Source organism: Saccopteryx bilineata, chromosome 5 (assembly GCF_036850765.1).
Source record: "Saccopteryx bilineata isolate mSacBil1 chromosome 5, mSacBil1_pri_phased_curated, whole genome shotgun sequence".
NCBI classification, from domain to species: Eukaryota; Metazoa; Chordata; class Mammalia; order Chiroptera; family Emballonuridae; genus Saccopteryx; species Saccopteryx bilineata.
The window spans coordinates 68,733,256-68,757,372 of NC_089494.1; the positions used below are offsets into that span (position 1 = coordinate 68,733,256).

General features: G+C 39.6%; 1 protein-coding gene across 5 annotated transcripts in view; it reads right to left on the reverse strand.

Annotated features, from left to right (window-relative positions):
• Positions 1-3,658: 3,658 nt before the first annotated feature.
• B3GALT1 (beta-1,3-galactosyltransferase 1) overlaps positions 3,659-24,117 on the reverse strand; it is a 602,130-nt gene continuing 581,671 nt past the window's right edge. For 4 of the 5 annotated variants that reach the window (XM_066281115.1, XM_066281117.1, XM_066281118.1 and 1 more), the window contains 2 exons: positions 11,544-11,608; positions 3,659-8,429 (listed from right to left, as the gene is read on the reverse strand). In XM_066281115.1, the coding sequence (XP_066137212.1) occupies positions 7,220-8,200 (981 nt within the window). In that variant the 5' untranslated portion in view covers positions 8,201-8,429; positions 11,544-11,608 and the 3' untranslated portion in view covers positions 3,659-7,219. The remainder of the gene's footprint in view (positions 8,430-11,543; positions 11,609-24,117) is intronic. The other variant, XM_066281119.1, reaches the window with a different exon arrangement.

Sequence of the window (24,117 nt, forward strand, 5' to 3'; positions counted from 1 at the left end):
GAGCTGGTGGGTGATGGATGCCTCTCCACAGCATCCTTTGCTGCCAAGAGGGAAAAAAGTACAACTGAACTTATAGATTGTTCTTTCTACTCTGCAGAAATGTGTGTGTGAGCTCTGAAAGACAGAAGCTCTATTAAGTTCCCGGTGAGCTGGGGGGTATAGATTTTTGACATGTACCTTATTCATATTCATTAGATTTGGGTATTATCATATCAATATTTATTTTAAAACTCCTATTTTTTTTACTTGTACTCTCATGTTGTTTAACTATTTTCTTAAGATTTCTTTTTGTCTTTTTGTCTTTTTCCACTTTCTTCCTTTTCAGATTTTTCCATTTCTTTGTACTATTTTATCATAAAGGGCTATCTGAAGAATCTTTCTCTAAACATTAAACATTATATATGATGACTACTGAATAAAATACAAATCTCATTTAAACAGAAGTTTGAAAAGAGATCAGTGAATGCCAGAGGCTGAAAGTGGGAGGCTGATTTACAAAGGGGCATCAGAGAATTTGGGGGGGGTTGATAGAACTGTCGTATACCTTGATTATGGTAGTGATCACCCAAATACGTATACACATTTATCAAAACTCATAGAACTGTACCCTTTAAAAAGGTTAGTTTTAAAGTATGTAAATTATAACTCAATAAGAAAGATGGGAATGGAAATTTCAAAGCTGAATAGAAATTAAAATAATTACACTGAGTTCCTTAGAAAAGAGAGTGGTGGTGGGATGGGTTATATGTTCTTACTTTTTAGAGCCTGCATGCTGTTTGGATGAAGAATGTAGCCTGTAGTGCTGGGGGGACCGAGTTCACAGTGAGTTACAGAATTCTGTGTTGCCTCAGTTTCTTGATCTGTCAGCGGAGTTCACAGCAGCATCTCCCTAATGGAGTGAATGTTAGGATTAAACAACAAGGACAAAACAGAGAAATGGGCACTGAAAAGTTAAGCCTTGGTCATGGGAGAAACTCTCTGATGTTTCCTTTCCCCTCACACTCTTGCTGAGGTCATCCCTGTCTCTGCTGAAAAATAGTGTTAATCATGAACCCCCTACACGGACTCTGCCCAACCTGCCATGTCAGGCGGCCACTGCTGAGTAAACATACTGGAATAAACCTTAGAGAGAGAATAAATCACCTCTCATGCCATGTTCCCTTCAGGTGAGGACTGAGGTCATTGCAAAAGGCATAACAAATAGTAGCCATAATGTACCAAACTAATAGATTCTATAAGAAAAACTAAATGGAGAATTTTTCTTGAGTGCTAGGCACCTCTGACTGAAGAGATAGAGCCGGTGCTATTATAGATGTAGTTGAATCAATAATATTTTTTTCACTCATTTCTTTTTCATTTCACAGAACTGCCTATTTTAACCAGCAAAGAGGTAAGGAGATATTATCAGGGACAATTTTTCATCCACACATGGATTATATTCTGTGACACTGTTCTGAATAGCCGCATTTCTGTTTTTTGTTTTTTTAAGTTCTCTCAGAAATGTATTCAATTTTCTTCCAGCAGTGTGAATTCATCTGGAAAGCTATGACAATCAATTAAGTAAATGGGAAAATAGAATGCTTGTAATTATGATAATCAAGGTATATGAAACCCACCCTCTTAGGTCTAATACCCACACATCTTTAAGCAATATATTAATTAAGCTTTGGGTAATTGTTATAATTAGAATCAAGCTTTTATAATTTTTAAAATTCACTGAGAGAAAAAAATATTTTAAAAAATATATGCAGCTGTTGGTGTTTAATGCAATTCATTAGCATGACTATTTGTCATTTCCCTGGATACATGATGATAATTCCAGTAAGCCTTATTGATGTGACTCCTCATATACAGTGGGGAGAATTTTGTATACACCTTTTACAGATGTTTCCCTGTTCCTCTAAGTAGGAGGCTTGCAACCTTTTCCTGTAAAGAACCAGATAATAAATATATTAAGCTTTGAAGGCCAAGAGTAAAGTTGAAGATATATGACAAATTTTCACAGTTTCTGAATTGATGGAATTTATATATATATATGTATATATATGTATATATGTGTGTGTGTATATATATTACTTTGTGTGTGTATATATATGTGTGTGTGTATATATATATATTTTTCTCTCAGTGATTTTTAAAAATTATATAAGCATTGATATATATATATATATATAAATGTTTTTTTAAGTAAGAGGAGGGAAAATAGTGAGACAGACTCCTGCACGTTCCCCAACCAGGGTCCACTTGGCAACTCTGTCTGGGGTTGATGCTTGAATCAATCGAGATATTTCTGTGTCTTAGGCTGACACACTTGGACCAACCTGAGCTATCCTCAGTGCCTGGGACTGATGCTCCAATCGAGCCACTGCCTGTGGGAGGAGAAGAGGGATATAAGGGGGGAAGGGAGGAGAAGAGAAGCAGATGGTTGCTTCTCTTGTGCGCCCTGACTGGGAATTGAACCTGGGACTTCCATATACTTGGCCAATGCTCTACCCACTGAGTAACCAGACAGGGCCGATGGAATTAAAAATCTAATAAAATTATAATGGAGTACAGTTTTTTTGTAATACACATCTGCTAATGAGAAAGGTCAACTTCTTACTGTTGGGATAATATTTTGCTTGGTTGGGGTTCAATGTTAGTGTGCTCTATCATCAAGTCATTATAAATGTTCATGTTGAAACCATTCTTAGCTCCTGGGCAGCAGGCTAGATGTGGTCCAGAGTGAAGTTTGCTAATCCCTGCTCTTGAAGAATGTTTCAGCCTTAATGTGCATCAGAATTACCTACAAAGTTTGTTAAAACTGACCGCTGGGCCACACACACGCCACTTTCTGGTGGGGCATTTCTAACAAATTCCCGCTTGATGCTGATGTCCCAGGTCTGAAACAATACTTATGGAGCACTGCTCTTGATGTCAGTCCTTTTAAATAGTCACATTGAATACAAATCTATCAATCTTATGTATTAATCATTTACTCACGTATTTTGACTCACCTGACAGACTTTACCTTTTTGATCTACAAGGTACAAGGCTAGTAAATCCAAAGTTAAATTTCCATTCAAAAGTAAAGAAGATTTATTGAGCTAGACTCAGATTGATAACAAAAGGAACTTTTGTCTCTTAACTTGCTATTAGTTTCTTGCTTACAACCTCAGGCATCAGCATCTACTTGTCTGCTCTAAAAATGCCAGAATAGCATTTTTCCAGTCCAATTAAAATTTAAAATAGTATACAGTATTCCAAAGGATATATGTGGGTGAAACCTACAGTTTTCCCTTAGATTCAACCCATACTAACTCTCCAAGCACATTAATAATATAATATTCTCTGGATAGAATTTATTGGCATGTCCAACCCATAGAATTTAATACAAAGACTTTTCTGATACCACCAAGGGGCAAGATAAATACCAGTTCCCTAAATCTGGGAGTTGCCTATGGTCTGCTACACCAGATCATCTCTAAGTTGACTGTTAAGTTGCAGTGGGCTGTCATGAACGGGCTCTGGAAGGTTTGAACTATTACTTATACTGGCATTGTGGAGAAGCTTAATGATGCCAAGGCATCGGGCAATTGTAACGATCACTCCTCACCAAAAATAAATGAATTAAATAAATAAAAATAAAACTTTCAGAAAAGAAGCAAAGTGGAAAATATGTTCTCCTTTTGTTTATTTGTCCCAATAGTTTTTTAAAAATCAGCTCAATGGAACCATAATCTTCCTCGTGACAGATGGGCTTATACATTAGCATCGTGCTTTCAATCAATAGTTGACATTTCAAGAGGAAGTTGAAGAAACTGAATTTAAAGACATCTTCAGCATCTATTCATCATTTTCAGTTTTATAACACTGATACAAAAAATAGTATTCTGATTAGCAGCTTGATTGGCAACCCATGTAACCCTAAACAGTACTACAAACCTGGAGAGTGCACTTTTACAGACAATTACATTTGGCGAAATAGTATGTACAATTTTGACAAATAAATACATAAATACAACCATTCATATATACCGCTATACCTAAATGTCAATTATCATCAAGTGTTTCTAGTAAATTACTTCTCTCATTCACAAGTTACTTTGTTGCTTATAAAAACTACCTTCACCTTACTGAAGAAATGACATTATCAATTCCCCCACTAAACCCACATGTTAGGAAAGGTAGAAAATGAATCTCAGACGCTTTATGTAAATATTCCATTGTCTTTTGATAGAAGAAACTTGATTGAAAAACTTCCTTTGCTTCTCTGTAAAGTTTCTGTTTTCCCCATATCATATCACACAAGGGGTTTTGGTCTTCTGAATTTAATCCAAATCAAAAATGATCCTTATCTTTTCATTGTAGTTATTTAAAAATACAATATTTTGTATTGAAACTGGCATTTGTACCAATATAGGACAGAAAGCCACACAAACTAGCCACCAAAGATAAAATTATTTTTTCCCAAAATAAATTTAAAAAGAAAATGTAAGAATACAGAAACTAATTAATACCATTTGTAACCCAATGCAAGATGAAGTATTTTTGTAAAAACTGAATGACTTGTAATACAATACTGTCTGAAATATTATTTTATACCAGAGACATGGTGATAAATTTTTTAAAAAATGGCATCACAAATAATTGAAACCATAATTTGGCCAGCGTTATAAAATTAACAAAAGTGAAAAATTTTCTGATCACTTGACTTAAATATTTTTTGAATAGTCAAAAAACAAAGGGCACACATGCTTAGGCTATTAAAACTGGACAATGGCCTTGCCTCACCAAGCTCCATGCAGAAGAAAATGTACCCAGCAAGCACATTCTAGCTATACAGAAAGTTGGGGAGAAGAAAAAAATGCCTTTAAAATATATACATATGGTCTTTGATGAATATTTACATGTGTGTCACATGGGCACTACCTAGCATAAAAAAGTTAGGAAATATTTCTTTAAGACATATGATTCTCTGATTTTTGCTCCTTTTTAAGATTAGGGCTCTAGTCATAATGTACACAGACACACACACGCACTCAAACACCCCAATTCATAGATGTACATATATGATGTTTATAATGTGTAATTCTTTGACACCAGTGGTGACTTGACTGAGCATAGATTAAGTGCAAGGTGGGAGTATGAGAGAGAGGCTTGACTCAGCCACGTGAAAGGCGAACCAAGTACAGTCAGGAGATTTCTGCAGTGATCAGAACTATAGCAGTTAAAGGTTAGGGTTGGATGGTGGCTTACCTGTGCTAATCCATCCCTCCCCAAGCTACCTAATGATGTTTCCTACTCAAACTCAGCATTGTGCTGACTGTAAGTAAGGTGAAGATGTATTTAAAGGGGCTGGGAAGCCTTTCTCATCATGGGTTCTTTGGGGCTGGGGATGAGAGATCCAGTGTTTTTAGGAGATAGGCTATGATGTCTATTTGTTCCTTTTGTCTACCTGTTTTCTATCAACTTCTGAGGGGCTTCCAAAGGTCAGGTTAAAAAAAGTATTCTCTTTCAGTTGTAAGCCATTCTTTGAATGAAAACAGTTTTCTCATGAATGGTAGAAGATGAGGACTGTGTGGGTTGGCTGAGAGCCTATTCTCTAATAGAAGTGGACTAGCTCTACCAATCCTGCAAGTTCTTACTGAGAATTCAGATTTCCTGAGATCTAAGTTGAAAAGCATGTGCTTCATGGCCAGAGGTTCCTCCCCACAGAAAGCCAGCTGCCTTCACTTTAAGCACCCTGGGATATCAAGGCAATGCACTGAAATAATAACTTATTCATGGAAACCATAAGAAATGACAGAGAAACTGAAGCTTCCTCAAACACCTAACATTTGCAAGGAAAAGTCAAAGTCTTAGAAGAATCAGGTGCATTAATAGTTTATATCTGATTTTTATTTTTGGCAGATTATATATTAAAATGATGTCATTACTACTTCTGACCATCATTGTAATTATGTAAGTATTTTAGCATTAGCATAATGCATGATACATTGCATTATGTAGCACCTTTTAAACCAGGGATCTCAAAACACTTAAAATCCTATTTGCTCTCACAGCATCTGTGAGGTAGGTGGTTTTTTTCCAGCCATTTTAAAAATGCACATACTTGAAGCACAGTAAGGTAAGGATGCCTGCTCACATGACCCAAGAAGTATGATGGCATCAGTAGAAACTGAATCCAAGCTTCCCCCTCTTCTTTCCCAAGAACCTCACTTGCAGAGCCTTCAGAAAACCTCCTACCAGCACGGCTGCTAGAGGTACTTGGACGTTTCGGATAGTAGAGAGAATGACGTCTATCAACCATAGGGCCAAATCATTCAATAACATTGGTATCTGTTAAAAGATTTTTTTCAAGTTCTTGGCAAATGTGTGTGAGGGGCATCTTACACTAGTGCTAAGCTTATGTTAATTATAATGCTTACATAAATTTGTATTTTCTCCGTGTGACTTATTGTTCTTCTGGCCTTGCACCAACTTATTTCTACACTTGTGCCCACCTGAGCCAGAAACTACAAAATGCTCTTAGTGACACAGTATGGAGGACAGCAGGCGAGATCGCATTCGGCAAAGTCTCCTTGGAGGCACCGGGTAATGTTTGTTGGATGAGCAAGCAGAATTGTCTTTGAAACATACCAAGTATTTGATTCTTAAGCTTAAATTTCCATTGGTTTAACTGCAGCCTCCTTGCCAGTACTAAGTTCATTTAGCGTTGGAACCACACTACTGTACACATTGTGGCACCGTGTAAAAATTCAACACAACAGCACACGTGATGTTAATAATTTAATAATTACACCCAGTGTGTCTTCCTGACTGTGCATTATTTCTGGATGGTTTTTTTGAAAGAGAGTTACTAATTTGTTTACTTCTGCAGAGATGCTATGAAGACATTACTGTGAGATTTAGTTTCCCAGAACCAGATTTTTAAAAATCTCAGGTGCACGGTACGTAAATCCTAGCAGTTGTTAGGAATTTGCTTTTTGAGATAAATGCAAGGCCTTAAGACCCGAGAATAAAATCTGGCCCTGCTAACGGATGTACTGTTTCTATGACCACAGCCTAACACTTATAGGTTGGTAATCCAAGAAGGGAATGAGGAGCGGGAAGAAAACACTTTTTACAAAACCCCCTTCACCAGTTCACTTCTCCTGGTGACACCTGGAAAATACCAACACCTTAAACCCCATTTCTTAAAAAAAAGAAAAGAAATGTATTTACACTGATAAAAATCCTAACATCTGAGATGTTTCTTGCTTGACATGTCATTCCAGATCCTGTGCATTTCTTCTGGCGAGATCTGATGCACAGTGATAACTCGGCGATACCTACACAAACTGTAGGCCATTTTCCAGTGATTGAAGCCACTGTTCTGAAAAGGATGGATGCCCAGCTTTCGAAGACACAGTCCTACATATACATCTTCAAGATGAAGCAGCCTTGTGTGGAGTGAGGTCTTGTAGATGAGTTCAGCCACATCGGCTGAAAAGATATAGCCAGTCCCCGAACAGAATGGCGGGTAGTTACTGTCAGGGTACAGATCCCTGGGCATATACCACTTACTGCGGACGTCCCGGATTGGTCCTCCATTGATGACGTAGCCAGTAAAATACCTTCTTCTAGGCTTGGTGGAGGGTTTTAGTAGTTTGTAAATAAGATTGTCCATGTTTACAAAAATGTCACTGTCAGTTTTCATGACATACTTGGCTTTTGAACAAAAAGTGGCCACCCATTTCATTCCCATTAGTGTTTTGAGGGTGAGGTTATGGTAGGAGTCAATGAAGTCCTCCACGATAATGTCGTGGAAGATTTGGCTCTCCTGCTCCACCATCTGATTCAGAACAGGATCGGCGTTCTTGCCTAGGAGAAACAGAGTGGCGATCTTGATCCCTTTAAAATTGTTCTCATCTCCCCATGTCTCTCGGATTGCCTGGCGGGCATCAAATTCTTTGTGGGTGGTACTGATGAGGATAACAAGAAAAGGAATGTTTTTCTCACATTTATTGGGTTCATTTATAAGGAATTCAAAAGAATGTGGGTTTATAGGTCGAGTTCTTATGTTGCCAAATGTTAAGTTTTTCCTGGCAACTGTTAGGTGGCTGAATGGCTTGGAGCCAGTGTAAGAAGAAGTAGGACGAGTCACGCTCAAGTACCAGAGAGCGCTGGCCCAGCATACGACTGTCAACACGTATAAACAGGAGACTTTTGAAGCCATGGTCTTGAGAGCACGTCTATTCCAGATACTGAAGAATGTGCCTTCTTGGCATTAGTTTCCTTTCATCTTGCAAAGGTAGCATATTACCAGTTAATCCTAAAGTTCGATAGAGAAGTGTAAGTGTAGGATTGTCCATGGGTCTTAGTGGCAGTCTCGTATCTCTGTATTCATTCTACTTTCTTCCAAACCTGATGGAAGGTTCCATGCCTCATAGAGCTTCCTCTTAACTCTGCAAAATCAATAAAGTAAAGTTGTTCAGATTCATGTAGTCATTTCATATTCTCAAATAAACATAATAAGGGTGTAAGAATTGGCCACAGTGCTAAAACAAACATAACCAATCATTTCCATCAGTACTGAAAACTTCCTGAGACAACCGTTCCCTCTTCTCTTCCCCAATAGATGTGGTTTATGGATAATCATGCTCCATAACAAGTATATAGACTATAAACTCTAGATGAATATGAAGTAAGTGGAACAATAATCACTAAAACAAGTTTCCCCCTCTTCCCAAGAGGCCTTCTTTGCAGTTAAACACTTCCTGACACTAAAGTCTTCTTTCAAGCAGGAAAGTCTCACACATGGCCTCATCTCTCTTTTCTATCTCTCTGACTCTCAGTTTCTGTTTGCTTGACTCCAATGAAGTAAGCAGTTCTCAACATCTCATTGCTTTCTCTAGCCCTGTCCTTGAACATGTGTCAATCACCACTGGAAAATCTCTGCTAGAGTTCTCTCCTTTGGTTCAGACTTAGAAGCAAATCCCAACTTTTCCTCACTTTTTCTTCACTTTGGCTCTAACAAAGGTTAGCTCCCACTTCTCAGTTTTTTACGATGCTTCATATGAATAATATCCGTATTCCGCATGTGTGAAGACCATCACACAAATGTCTTGTCAGGCAACTGGCAGCATTCATTTGGGAGTTAATCTAAATCACTATATGTGGTTTTTGGCAATTTACCTTTCTGTTCCCTTGCTGAAATTATACCACCCTTTTCATTCTTTTAACTTAAACTTCCTGTAAACATTTCAGGACTATAAGAAGACAGACAATTGAGCTGGGGGGGTGGGGCATGAATTCAATGAAGATGTGACACAGCACTTTAATTTGTATTCAGATAAAAAAGTTGTTTTTTGGAACCCAAATCCTTTCTAGAACTTCAGCTGCTATCATGACAGTTAAAAATATGTGCCCAGTTACAACGTCCACTCATGTAAAGAAATGTCTCTTTCTTCCCACCCAGAGCAAAATGTGGTAGTCCTGTATGATAGAGATAGCAGATAATAGACATCAATTTCAACAAAGCCTGCTTCAAAGAAAACTATGCACTTAAATGTACAGACCATGTTGAAAAAAATTTAACCAGGATAACAGGCTGAAAATCACTCTTCTAAACACAATAGTCATAATGAAATGAAAAGGCATGATGGGCAGCAGCAGAGATGATACATATTCTCTTGTCTAAGCCAAGAGCTAACTGTGAATGTATGCTCCATATAAGGCCAGCAATAACTCAGTGTGGTTACAGTTCTAACTAAATGAGTATTAGAATGGCTTCAAGCAGTAGGACTCTAGGCGTAGTCAGGCCTTCTCTCCTTGGAATATACTGACATCGCCTTTATTTGAATTACAAAGGGATGTGAGTGAGTCTCAAGTAGGTACTAGAAACCAAACTTTCTCCACCATTATCCTAGTCTATTTAGCTGTTTCTTTAAAAATTTATTTTTATTTTTAATTTATTGTGTTGACATGGTTTCAAGTGTCCCACTCAATATAACACCCTCTACACCCTATATTATGCCCCCCATACCCACGCAAAGCCTCTTTCCACCCCCATTTCCCCCCTTTGACCCCACTTCCCCTACCTCCACCCCCCGGCTATTGCTACCCTGTTGTCTGTGTCTATGTGTTGTGTACATATGAGTTTGGCTAATCCCTTCACCTTCTTTGATCCAGTCCCCTCTTCCCTCTGACAAATGTCTATCAGTTCCCTGTGACCCTGCCTATGTTTCTATTTTGTTCCTCAGTTCATTGTGTTCATTAGATTCCACATATAAGTGAGATCATATGATATTTGTCTTTCTCTGCCTGGCTTATTTTATTTAGCATAATAATCTCCAGGTCCATCCGTGCTGTCGCAAAAGGTAGGATTTCCTTCTTTTTATGGCTACATAGTATTCCATTGTGTATATGTACCACTGCTTTTTTATCCACTTGTCCACTGATGGATACTTGGGTAAGAGATCCGATCCTGGCTATTGCAAACAATTCTGCAATGAACATGGGGTGCATATCTTCTTTTGAATTAGTGTTTTGGGGTTCTTAGGATATAGTCCTAAAAGTGGGATAGCTGGGTCAAAAGGCAGTTCTAGTTTTAATGTTTTGAAGAACTGTCATACTGTTTTCCACAGTGGCTGCACCAGTCTGCATTCCCACCAGCAGTGTAGGAGGGTTCCCTTTTCTCCACACCTTCATCAAAACTTCTTGTTTGTTGATTTTTTTAGCCTATCTTTATCATCAAATAGCCCTTGCCACCTTTCATACTTTCCTACTAAACTGTGAGCCACCTATTACTAAGCTGTTAAGGGACCCAAAGTATCTTACCTGGAAGAAGCTCTTGTCAAGTTCTCTACTGGAACCACTAAACAGGCTATTGATGGAGGGTTAACAGTGTGTGGGACATACTGGAAAAACTGAAATACGACCCATGCTTCTCTTCAAGAAACTCGCAGTCTATGAGGAAAGACTGGGATACAGATTTTCACTTCGAGGCTATTAGCACACACAGGAGAGGTGGGCAGGGGGACAAGACGTGAGAGAACCAGGAACAGCCTTGCAGACTGTGAGCGGCACAACTGCAGATGGCACCATTCTCAGAAATTGCCGTGGGAATCCCATGCCTCCCCAGCCTGGAGTCAGATGATGAGTTAGTCCTGGGGAGGATGCCATGGAAAGTTCAGGAAAGTTAGCTCGCTGAATCTTTAAGGACAACTAGGAATTATCTGATGAGAGTTGGGCATTCTAGGTAAAGGGGGTGGTACATAAAAAGGCATGAGGTGAGAGAGCAGGTGTGTGCCAGGCGTGCATGCAGTGGAGGGAAGGAAGAATGTAGGGTGATGTGGAGGAGGGTGGGGCAGGGGAGGTTTGGGGCTATCAAGAGAAGCAGGGCCCAATGGTGAGTTGCACTCAAACTGTTTTGAGCTGAGTGAGTAGCTGGTTACTCATATTTGCAATCTGTCCTATCCACTGATTTCAATAGCAATTCATTCTTCCACATTAAGGATTTCTTTCTTCCATAGTTCTATGCCCCAGAAGGTTAAGTGACAATTTGTTTTCTCCAATACCTTTCTGTGTGATTTTCTTGGGGGAAGGACTCCATAAACACAGGTACCAGGAGATTTAGAAAGAGCTAAAAGAGGGAGAAATAGAAGAGAAATAGATGAGATAATGAACAAGTTTATGTATTTATAAACACCTTTCAATGAATAATAAGCATTTACCCTTAGACAGCTCACAAATATGATACTTCATGCCACTGTCATCGTAGGCCTCATTGTAAAATGTGGCTGCCATATATATATTTTACAGAGTTACATTCCCTACAGTGTTGCCAGAGGTATTTTTTTCCATGCTAGAGATAACAAAATTGAAACTCAGAGATATGAAATAGCTTGTTCAAGATCACTCAGCTAGTGAGTGAGTAGTTAGTGGTCCTTTCAAGCCTCCTAAGGCCTGCTAGGACAATAGGCAACATCTCGGATGGGAAAGCCCAGGGTGCTGGGAGCATCTCAGGCGTCTGGGCTCCCAGGTACCCATGTGTTCATTTTCTCAGATGTGTGTTCACTGCTTGGGTTTTCTTCAAGTTTGTTTTGGTTTGCTACACACCACACTACAGCGACTCTGTGTGGATCCTTAGTCACAAAAAAATGATGATGTGTAAAGAGCACTTTAAAGCTGGAAAACGCTGGGGCTGGAGAGAGAGCTGCAACCACTGGAGAGGTTTGGAAGCACTCGGCAGTGTCCTTCATCTGCATTCCTGAGACTCACACACAGACACACACGCACACACGCACACACTGGCTTCTTTTCAAACTTGACAACAAAAGTAGGTTCAGTATTATATGTTGGTCACCAAAAGTAAACAAAAGTTATCACCTATACAAACAGTGGGTTTTAAACGAGACAAGGAATCAGCCTAGAAGCCGAAGAGCAGCCAAAGATAACAATAAAAGGTGCTAGAAATGATCCTTCTGCTTCCAGCAGAACAGACTTTTCAGGGGACCAAACAAGCACAAACATATGCCTCCTGACCAGAACTAGGAATACAAATAAAGAGACCAGAGAGTAGCATGGTGAATTTAACTCGAAGGAGTCATTTCATATATACTGGATGAAGCAGTTGGTAATGGGCCAGATGTCTGTGTTTCACTCCTTGAGTCATTCTAACTTGCTCTGTGACTTTCTGTGCCTCAGTAACTTTAAGAATAAAACAAGGGCAAAAGTAACATCTGCTTAATGTCCAAATATATTCTAGGTATTAATGACCACTGCCAATCGTTTGAGTTTCGGGGGAAAGGGTGCCATACAGGCAGATGGTGTTATGATACAAAGAGCAGGATCAATAGAAATGAGGACATTATGTCAGGTCATCAATCGATTCTTCTAGATATATAGGATTGGTATCGGTTTTCTGTTTTGTTTTTTTTTTTGGTTTGCTTGCCAATGGTTAGTGACTACACTGTACAGATTTTCCTGCTAGAGAATTCTATTTTCTTTCTGGAAAACTAGAACCCAAAGGTCCACTGAAAAACAAAACTCAACTGAAAAGTTCGGAGGAAGGAGCGGAGTGTCCCCAAGCCCAGTCCTCTGGAGGCTTCCTGCAGTTTTACAAGATGTAAAACCTTGTTTAACTGACATGTTAATGTGTCAGTAAAGTAGCAGGCTGCACGTATGACGTGTGTCACTCCTTTTAGCAGCCCTTCCACAGCCACACACACTGAGGATATGTTAACTTGTCCCCCTTTAAATACAAATTCCTCCAAATAGAAACATTCACTGGAACACTTGAAAGATTTCCCCACAGGGGCCTTACTGCATATCACAGATTACCAGATGCGCAGAACTCTCCAGTAACTATCCACTTTCACCTTTTAGGAAGTTAATGGGGCAGACTTTTCTATTTAAGAAGCACATGTTTCTCCTAGAAAATGTCTAGTGGACAGCCTGCTTTTTGAGGAATTTATTTTTCTAACAATCCTCTTAACTTTGCTGAAGTTCTTCTATTATGTGGCTAGAGGTAAGTCCTCAAAGCAAGTGGGTGGTATCTCTTGAGTGGCCTGTGCTTAGTTTGGAGTGCCAAATTCTTTTTCCCCGGCAGGGTTCAGGCAGTCACAAAGCAGCACTGGCTTCCTATGCCTTGGTTACCACTTAGCTTTTTCCACCTTCCCCACTCTCATGGGCAAGACTGCACGGACCCGCCCCAAGGCCTGCTTGCATGCTCTGGTGTCTCAAAACTCATAGTTAACTCCAGGTTCATATTTCCCCTGGATTTTCAAATCTATTTCATTTGTTCATCGAAGATGTACGGAACACCTGTGAGAGGCCAGGCACTGTTCTGCAAGCTGTTAGACAGATGGGAAGCTTGCTTTCCAGGAGAGGGAGGCAGAATATAAACCACATGATAAATAAATTACAAAGATATGTCAGGTAGAAATAAGTGCTGTGATTCAAATAAATAAAATATGGGTAATGGGATAGAGACTGAACAGATGTGGGAGGGGAGAGGGGGGTACTTTATATAAATTGGTCACTCTCTGAAGAGGTGACATTTGAGCTGAGAATGCCTTGAAACTCTGGTTCAGTCTTTGAATCTTTAAGATTTTGTTCTTCTGCTTGGCTCTTTGGAATTAATGCTTTTTTAGAAACAAGTTTTTGGTTTTGACCTCTGCCACTCCGGGGTCTTCTGGATCTTTATGGCTTCCTGTTTTCCAGCTGTGGCCATTCTACCCACTCCTGCACATGCCCTGAGCTTCTGGAGAGGTAAGTTGTGCATTGTATGGGTTTGCTAGGACTGCTGTAACAAGTACCACAAACTGGGTAGCTTAAATGACACAGCTGTGTTGCCCAACAGTTCTGAAGGCTGATGTCAAAGACGATGTTGGCAGGGTCGTTTTCTTCTGAGGCTGTGATGGAGTGTCTGTTGCATGCCTCTCCCCCAGCTTCTGGTGGTTTGTTGGCAATCTTTGGCATTTCTGGCTTAGAGATGCATTATCACCCAGACATCTGGTTTTCTCTTTACTTGGTCTCATTCTACCTGTGTGTCTGTGTCCAAAATTCCCCTTTTAGTAAAGACACCATCATATTAGATTAGGGCCTATCCTAATAACCTTATTTTCACTTGATTACCTCGAGCAGGACCCTATTTCCAAGAAAGGTCACAGTCTGGATTCCTAGCAGTTACATTTACAATATATCTTTTCTGGGAGACACAATTCCACCCAAAACACCTATTTTCCTGGGTAGCAATGAAACAACATATTTTGCTCTATAAGATTTCACACTTCATTTTCTTGATTTAAGCTCATAAATTCTTGGGTTTTGATAAATCAACTTTTAAAGGGTGAAAAAATTGGAATTAGCACTCAGAAAAGAATGAGTGTGAAAAGAGACACCGATTTGATTTATTGTGAGATTCTTTTTTTTTTTTTTTGTATTTTTCTGAAGTTAGAAATGGGGAGGCAGTCAGACAGACTCCCGCATGCACCCGATTGGGATCCACCCAGCATGCCCACCAGGGGGCAATGCTCTGCCCATCTGGGGCGTCGCTCTGTTGCATCGAGAGCCATTCTAGTGCCTGAGGCAGAGGCCAGAGATCCATCCTCAGTGCCCGGGCCATCTTTGCTCCAGTGAAGCCTTGGCTACTGGAGGAGAAGAGAGAGACAGAGAGGAAGGAGAGGGGGAGGGGTGGAGAAGCAGATGGGCGCTTCTCCTGTGTGCCCTGGCCGGGAATTGAACCCAAGACTCCTGTACGCCAGGCTGACGCTCTACCACTGATCCAACTGGTCAGGACCTATTGTTAGATTCTTTAAAGCTAGTTCAGATTATTTTTTAAAGACCTCATGAGGGAGGAATAAGGCATATTTTTAAGTAGTCATTTGCTCCTGCCACTTTCTCTTTCCTTTTAACAACACCAATTAGTTGAGAAACATAACCCAGGACTACAGCACATTTTCCAAAAGCATGGGTCCATACAGTTCCTGAGATATGAGCCGGTGTCTGGGGGATAAAAGAAATGCTCCTGTCACCTCTGCAGACGTGAAATATGACCAGTACTTCTATTATTCCAGGTCAGTTTTGAATATTTGGAGAGCACATGACATTACATAACTGGTTTTAACATGAAAATCCACGTAGTAACCTTAAAAACATGGTGGAGAAAGTTCTCAATTGGGGGGGGGCAATTAGACCAGTTAAAAGAGAAGAAAGAAAGGAAAATAGAATTTTAGAAAAAAAGAAAGAGAGAAAAAGAGCTAACTACTAGTCCTTAAGAAATGCTCTTGAAATAGATGAAGAGCTGGCTGTATATATAGTACATCATGATTTAAGTACATCACGAAAAATGTTTGGATCTCAAATGGCTCAGAGCTGGTGTATGAGTGAAATTAGAAAGAATAATAATGAAAGCTCTTCATTCTATGGGGAAATACAGAAGCTCAGACAGCAATAGGACTAATTGATAAACAAGCCCCAAAGGTGAGAAATTCTATTCGGCTGCATTAATTTGGTGAATGATTATCTTGACGCCCAACTTTCTCCCCTTCCTCTTGCTCTTGTAATTATGCTCTAAATAAGCACAAGAAAGGAAGAAATAAAGCACTAGCAGCCCTGGATAATGGCCCTTGAAAGAAGAATTTCATAAACCATTATGTTATACAGCTTGCTAAGTTATTATCTCTCCAAATCACTGAGGGCTGGCTTGCTCTCCTAGCTTTCCTTTGAAGACACCTTGACTGTGGAAGGCATCATACCCATAGAAGTCAAAATCCCTGAATGCTCATAGAAGTAAGTGTTCCAACTCCTCTGTCTTAGAAAGACAAGAAAGCTAATTTGTTCCTTTAAAATTTTTAATTATGAATTCCTTCAAAGAGACCTCATCATTGTACTTGCCCAACAGATCATTTGCATCAAGGACCTGGTAGAAAGCAAAAGGTATTATTTTTCATGACTTGGCAGTTGAAATCATTTCTTTCTTAAATCCGGAAGAGATTATTTGAACCTCTCTCCGTTTAGTTTGATATACCTTGAAATTTATTGAAAAGGTCTTTTAAATCTCTGCATCCAGAAGAATGGGGCCAGCGTGAATGAGGAGGGGTCGGGCTGAGGATGTCTTTGGGTTTACGCTCTTGCTATTCTGATTCATGGCAGAAAAGAGTGCACTTCAAATTAGAAAGGAAGATCACAGTTTTCTTCATATCAATGTATTGCCCTAGTTCTAGAAAGGATTCAGAGAATTTTTAAACATCACTACAGTGCTCTCAGGGAAAAATGAAAATGAGGGTATCTTATTATTTTAAATAAATGGTTGGCTTCTTTTGCAGTGATGTATCTTGACTGCCTTATATGAGACACATTTTTAAAGATGAGCAGAGCAATCACTTATTTAGTCAAAAGAGTCTGGGAGCCTGGCAACGTGGCTGGGTAGGGCTTCTCCATTGGGAAAGAAAATACCAGTTTTTTTTTATTACAGCTGTAAAAGAGGATGGGAGGAAAGACAGTCTACTAATATAATTAGCAGCTGGGAGAATTTAAAAATGATGAGCTGCGTGATAGCAAAGAGAGTATTCATTTGGCTCATTATTTGGGGTGGGGCTGATATAAATAGATATTTTTAGAAACCAGTGTATTTGCTATCTCAAATTTACAAACTCTAAGGTGATATTTCTTAGCTCATCACAGAGAGGTAATTTTATTTAGGTCATATTTAAGAGAATGTACAATTTTTATTTTTATTTTCTAACTCAAATGCTCCTTTATATAATATCAATTTATTGCAATACATAGTAGCCAAAATAATGCTGTCAACAAAAGTTCTTTTGTAGGCAATCTTATGGCACTGGGAATCCAGATTGTGAGGCATTGGTTCTGCCTTGTTTCCTCATCTATAAAACAAGAATGGTCATGTCTGATCATACTCGGCAGGGGCGCCATGAGGATCAAATGAGATGCTGTATTTGAAAACACAATACTTTGTAAGCTGAATACTGCTACATGAATGAAAAGCATTATCATTGTTAATATAGAGATGATAAATGAAGACAAATCCAGAGATCATTGTCTATAAAACATTTTATAAGCAATGGTCAGTCAATGCATACTGACTATTTTGCCCAAAAGCAGGGTTTTTTAACTAGGCTGTTACTCAAAACAAAACAAAACAAAACAAAAAAACGTTGACATTTCCAGTTGACTGTTTTCAAAAAAGTTTCAATTTCATTTCACCTTATAATGCCTATATACTATAAAGAACTTATACTGCAATATCATACAAATGAAAGGAAATGTCATTATGACTATATTATTAGCACTAATATATCAAATTAGAATTTTTTCAAATATAACTTTAAAATATCAAAAATCCACCAGATTTAAATAACTCTCTCAGTAGCATTTATAGAGCCATAATCAACACAATGTACACTAAAATAGCCTGAAATGGCTACACCATGATTATTTTATAGATGTTTAAATCAAAGTCAATACAAGATTCATAATTTTTTTTTCCATAGGCTTGTCAGGGTTGTAATAAACCTATCCAAAATATAATATTACAGAGTATATAATCATTTCATCACTAAGGGAGTTCTCAATGTTTACCATGAAAATTGGCTAGAGGAATTGTTCCAGAAAGGCACCCAAAGGAAAGCCTGGGTGACAATGACAGTTCTGTTTGGCAGAGTACCTTTTAAAACATGCCCCTTTGTTTCGGAAATCTGTGGTTTTGTGTATAACCTTCTTAAATGAGTACCTGCTGGCCGATCAGATGAAAAATGCCCTTTGTTTCACTCTCATCCTTAGTCATCTGTGTTGGTTCTCACAGGCGGAAGTTCCCTCTGCCAGTCCTCTGCGGCTCTGCCCAGAAGCTGTTCACCAAACCCTTGCTCAGCTTCACCCTCGCCTGATCTGATGCTTGACATTTCTATTTCTTCACATTCCCTCCTTCTTATACTTTCCTTTTTGCTTAAGGTTTCTGTTTTCCTGAATGGTTATAAAGCCAGCCTGCCAGTCCTCATCCTACGGATGCCGTGGACTCTTTACCACAATCAACCTTATATGGCTCTTGAATCTACCTGAGGCTACACCGACTTCCTCTAACTTGGGCAGAAATCACAATACTAATCTCCCCCAAGACCTTTGCGGTTCAATTCTTATTCTTGTGTCATTTCCATTCTCTCTCCTCCACTGCATAAATTCTCCACTATTGTCCATCATCTTTACTCTTACTCCTGAGCCTACAGCTAGTGTGAAGTAAGGTCTCATTATCAGAGAGACTAAGACATTTTGGTTTCCTGGATGAAGAACAGAATTGACAATCAACAGAAAAGGAACTGGCAATCAACAGAAAAGGATTCAAGTTGTATCTTTATTATGAAATCTTCTGGGGAACATTTTCCCCCTAAAAGTCCCTCTTCGTTCTAAACTTGCATTAAGCCTCACTGATTAGAATTCCTTCCAAGTTTTCTCAACCCCCTGGACGAAAGGCTCTTTGCATTTGGCATTTTCAGTCTCCTCCACATTCCCATGGGCATCTCCAGAAATGCTTCTCTCTGCCTTTGCTCAGAAAAACAGTAAGAATTACAGCAAAGTGTAAAAATAACCCCAGAAAAACAGTAAGATTCACACCAAAAGTGACCCTGGCGGCCCTGGCCGGTTGGCTCAGCGGTAGAGCGTCGGCCTAGCGTGCGGAGGACCCGGGTTTGATTCCCGGCCAGGGCACACAGGAGAAGCGCCCATTTGCTTCTCCACCCCTCCGCCGCGCTTTCCTCTCTGTCTCTCTCTTCCCCTCCCGCAGCCAAGGCTCCATTGGAGCAAAGATGGCCCGGGCGCTGGGGATGGCTCCTTGGCCACTGCCCCAGGTGCTAGAGTGGCTCTGGTCGCAACATGGCTACGCCCAGGATGGGCAGAGCATCGCCCCCTGGTGGGCAGAGCGTTGCCCCATGGTGGGCGTGCCAGGTGGATCCCGGTCGGGCGCATGCGGGAGTCTGTCTGACTGTCTCTCCCTGTTTCCAGCTTCAGAAAAATGAAAAAAAAAAAAAAAAAGTGACCCTGGCATCACTTTTAGTTACGCCATATTTTTCTCCTCATTTCCTAAAAGAATCCTAAATGAGTGCATTCTCCTGGTTTTCTCCATTCCCTCACCTATTTACAATTGCAATCTGTTAGCATGACACATGATGTCATTCTGAGTAAAGCCATTAGACTTCCCAGGCCACGCCTCCCTGCTCTCACCTGCTCTTTCGCACTTGGCCACTCCCTTCTTTTAACTCTTGCCCAGAATACCTTCCCATTGCACTCTCATGTTGCAGTCGGACCTTTCTGGTGGACCTTTGTTTTTTCTTCTTTTCACTCCTTCACTACCCGCTCTTCATGTCCTATCAGCTTTTCAACAATGTTCATCAGAAAGGTAGATCAGCCTGACCAGGTGGTGGTGCAGTGGATAGAGCATTGGACTGAGATGCAGAAGAACCCAGGTTCAAGACCCCAGGTCGCCAGCTTGAGCAAAAAGTTCACCAGCTTGGACCCAAGGTTGCTGGCTCCAGCAAGGGGTTACTTGGTCTGCTGAAGGCCCACAGTCAAGGCACATATGGTAAAGCAATCAGTGAACAACTAAGGTGTCGCAATGAAAAACTGATGATTGATGCTTCTCCTCTCTCTCTGTTCTTGTCTGTCCCTATTTATTCCTCTCTCTGACTCTCTCTCTGTCCCTGTAAAGAAAAAAAAAAAAAGAAGAAAGGTAGATCAGCGACCAATGAGCTTTCTATCCCTTCCTACACTGCTCACAAAAATTAGGGGATATTTTATTGCTTCATATTCATTTTGAAATATCCCCTAATTTTTGTGAGCAGTATATTTGAGCATTCTTCTCTCTCAGACAAGGAAAAATGTAAGATTAAACCAAAACAGGGAGATATTTACCTTCCTTCTTCTTTTTGGCTATTATTTTTTCCTTGTAGAAAATATATTTCTAAATACAAGATTCTGAGTCCAATTTCTTAAACTAAAAAGTTTGTAAATAGACAAAATTATTATAAGGTATGTAGGGCAGGTTTTGTTAATGACAACAAAAGGTAAACAATGCTTCTGTGCTTTTTGTTCATCTACATATCTGAGCGTTTTACTTTTCTTTGTATCTGAGATGTCAGGCTGTCTCTGGAACTGTTGAAATGTTGTAAAATCTCATTCAAAGAATAGTTTTACTTGGTCTATTAGAGATGACTTTTCATGAAATTCTGAGCCTATTTTTTGTTTAATGACTAGGTTTTAATAGTCATTTTTCGCCCCAGTAAATCCTAGACAGATGGTACAGGTGACTTTTCTAAAGATTTCAAGCTATTTGCTTTCCCTTTCCCTTATTATATAATTTAAAAACCCATCAGACAGAAAGTTTTGCAAAAGAAGAATTTAGGAAATGTCTCTAAGTATACTTGGAAACAGGTCTATTGTGAAAAGACAGCATTCTTTCTTCTTTTCCTCTCCTCTCCTCTCCTCTCCTCTCCTCTCCTCTCCTCTCCTCTCCTCTCCTCTCCTCTCCTCTCCTCTCCTCTCCTCTCCTCTCCTCTCCTCTCCTCTCCTCTCCTCTCCTCCCCTCTCCTCTCCTCTCCTCTCCTCCCCTCTCCTCCCCACTCCTCCTCTCCTCTCCTCTCTTCTCCTTTCCTTCCTTCCTTCTTTCCAAAAAACGTGAAACCACACAAATGTGAAACCATCCGATTAGAGGGAGAAAAATCTCTCTTTCCATTCTCTACCATGTCTCTTCAGTCAAAAGAGTAACCATGTTCATGAGTGGGTAGATTACTAAGGCACATCATTATTATGCTTTGTTAAATCAGGATTATGACATTCAGTAACTAATTATTTTAAAATATTTTTATGTTTTTCAATTAATTCAAACTAAAAATCTAAAAAACAAAACAAAACAAAGAGCTCACCCATCTCTCCTATACCCTAAGCCCAGTCTCTGGAAGCACAAATCTGTTCTCTATATCTGTAAATTTTATTAAAATTTTTTTTTAATTTCACATATAAGAGAAATCATGTAGTATTTATCTTTCTCTGACTTATTTCACTCAGCATAATGCCCTCAAGGTCCATCCGTGTTGTCACAAATGGCAAGATTTCATTCTTTATTATGGCTGAATAATACTCCATTTTATATGTATACATATGTAAACATACATACAACCCCCATTTCTTTACCCGTTCATCCATCAGTGGATATTTAGGTTTCTTCCACATCTTACTTATTGTCAATAATACTACAGTGAACATGAGAATACATCGATCTTTTTGAGTTAGTGTTTTCTTTTTCTTCAAATAAGTGCCCAGGAGTGGAATTGATGAATCATATAGTAATCCTATTTTTAAGTTTTTGAGGAACTACCATACTGTTTTCCAAGTGATTGTACCAACTTATATTTCCACCAACAGTGCACAGGGTTCCTTTTTCTCCACATCTTCACTGACACTTGTTATTCCTAGTCTTTTAAATAATAGCCATTCAAATTGGTATGAGGTAAGATCTCATTGTGGCTTTGATTTGCATTTCCCTAATGAGAAATGATGTAGAACATCTTTTTTTTTTTTTTGACAGAGACAGAGAGAGAGTCAGAGAGAGGGACAGATAGGGACAGATAGACAGGAAGAGAGATAAGAAGCATCAGTTCTTCATTGCTGTACCTTAGTTGTTCATTGATTGCTTTCTCATATGTACCTTGACCAGGGAACTACAGCAGAGCGAGTGAGCCCTTGCTTAAGCCAGTGACCTTGGGCTTTAGCCAACAACCTTGGGCTTCAAGCCAGTGACCTTTGGGCTCAAGCTAGCTACCATGGAGTCATGCCTATGAACCCATGCTCAAACTAGCAACACCACGCTCAAGCTGGATGAGCCTGTGCTCAAGCCAGCGATCTCAGGTTTTGAACCTGGGTCTTCTGTATCCCAGGCTGTCACTCTATCCACTGTGCCACCTCCTGGTCAGGCTTGATCTTTTTTTCTTTTTCTTTTTTTTTTCCTGAAGCTGGAAACGGGGAGAGACAGTCAGACTCCCCGCACGCGCCCGACCGATCCACCCGGCACGCCCACCAGGGGCGACGCTCTGCCCACCAGGGGGCGATGCGCTGCCCCTCCGGGGCGTCGCTCTGCCGCAACCAGAGCCACTCCAGCGCCTGGGGCAGAGGCCAAGGAGCCATCCCCAGCGCCCGGGCCATCTTTGCTCCAATGGAGCCTTGGCTGCGGGAGGGGAAGAGAGAGACAGAGAGGAAGGAGGGGGTGGGGGTGGAGAAGCAAATGGGCGCTTCTCTTATGTGCCCTGACCGGGAATTGAACCCGGGTCCCCCACACGCCAGGCCGACGCTCCACCGCTGAGCCAACCGGCCAGGGCCCAGGCTTGATCTTTTAATTATAATATGACTTGGTATGGGTCTCTTTGGGTTCCTCTTATTTGGAACACTCTGGGTTTCTGGATCTGGATGTCTGTTTCCTTCTGCAGGTTAGTGATGTTTTTAACCATTATTCTTTCACATAAGATTTCTGTTCCATTCTTTTCTCCTTCTGGGTTCCTTATGATACAAATATTAGTCTTTTGATGTCCCATAGTCCCTTAGGCTATTTTCAGTTTTTTCATTCTTTTTTTTTTTCTTTTTGTTGCTCTGATTATGTGAGTTCAAAAGCCTTGTCTTTAAATTGACTTATCCTTTCTTCTGCTTCATCTAGTTTAATAATGAACCACTCTAGTATATTTTTCAGTTCAGTTATTGTATTCTTTAATTCTGTTATGTCTATTTGATACTTACTTTTATTTTCCATCTCTTTGTTGAAGATGTCACTGTGTTCATCCATTCTACTCCCCAGTTCAATGAGCATCTCTATGACCATTAATTTAGAGTCTTTATCGGGAAAACTACTTGTCTATATTTTAAGTATTTTTTCTAAAGTTTTATCTTTTTTGTTGTTTGTTTGTTTTCATTTGGAACATATTTTTTGTTTCTTCATTTTGCTTGACTCCCTGTGTTGTTTCCATACAATAGATAAAGATAACTATCTTTTTAAGTCTTCATGGAATGGCCTCCAGTAGGAGTTGAATCTTGTTCAACCTTGCCTCAGTTCATGGGTGTCTCTCAAACATCTGTGCTGTGCTTTGAAATATTATTTTTAAACACTAGTTTCTATTTAACCAAAAATTCTTTGCTAGGACTATATAAAGTGCTTTAGAAATAACTATTTGTACATATAATTTACATATTTAAAGGACACATCATTGCTTTCACTGCTTCTACTTACATCTATGATGTTCTTTATAGTTTACATTTAATCTCACTAACAATTATAAGGTACAGGCATCCTTGTTTTCATTTTATAGAAGAGGAAATTGAAGCTCAAAGTGAATAAGCAATTTTCCCCCTGAGTTGTTAAACCTGGATTTTAACATAGTTCTGTTAAACTGTAATGTGTGGGTCTGTCTATACACTGTATTTTATATTACATTTTTAACAGGGTAGTCAGATTAAATTTTTTTGTTTCTCTTATTTCCTTTAATTACCTGTGGAGTAATAGGAGAGGTAGGGAAGATGGACTCATATCTGCTATGGATATTACTATGGATCAAGGATCTTTCTGGCCCTAAGATCCTTAGTTTCATAACTTAGATG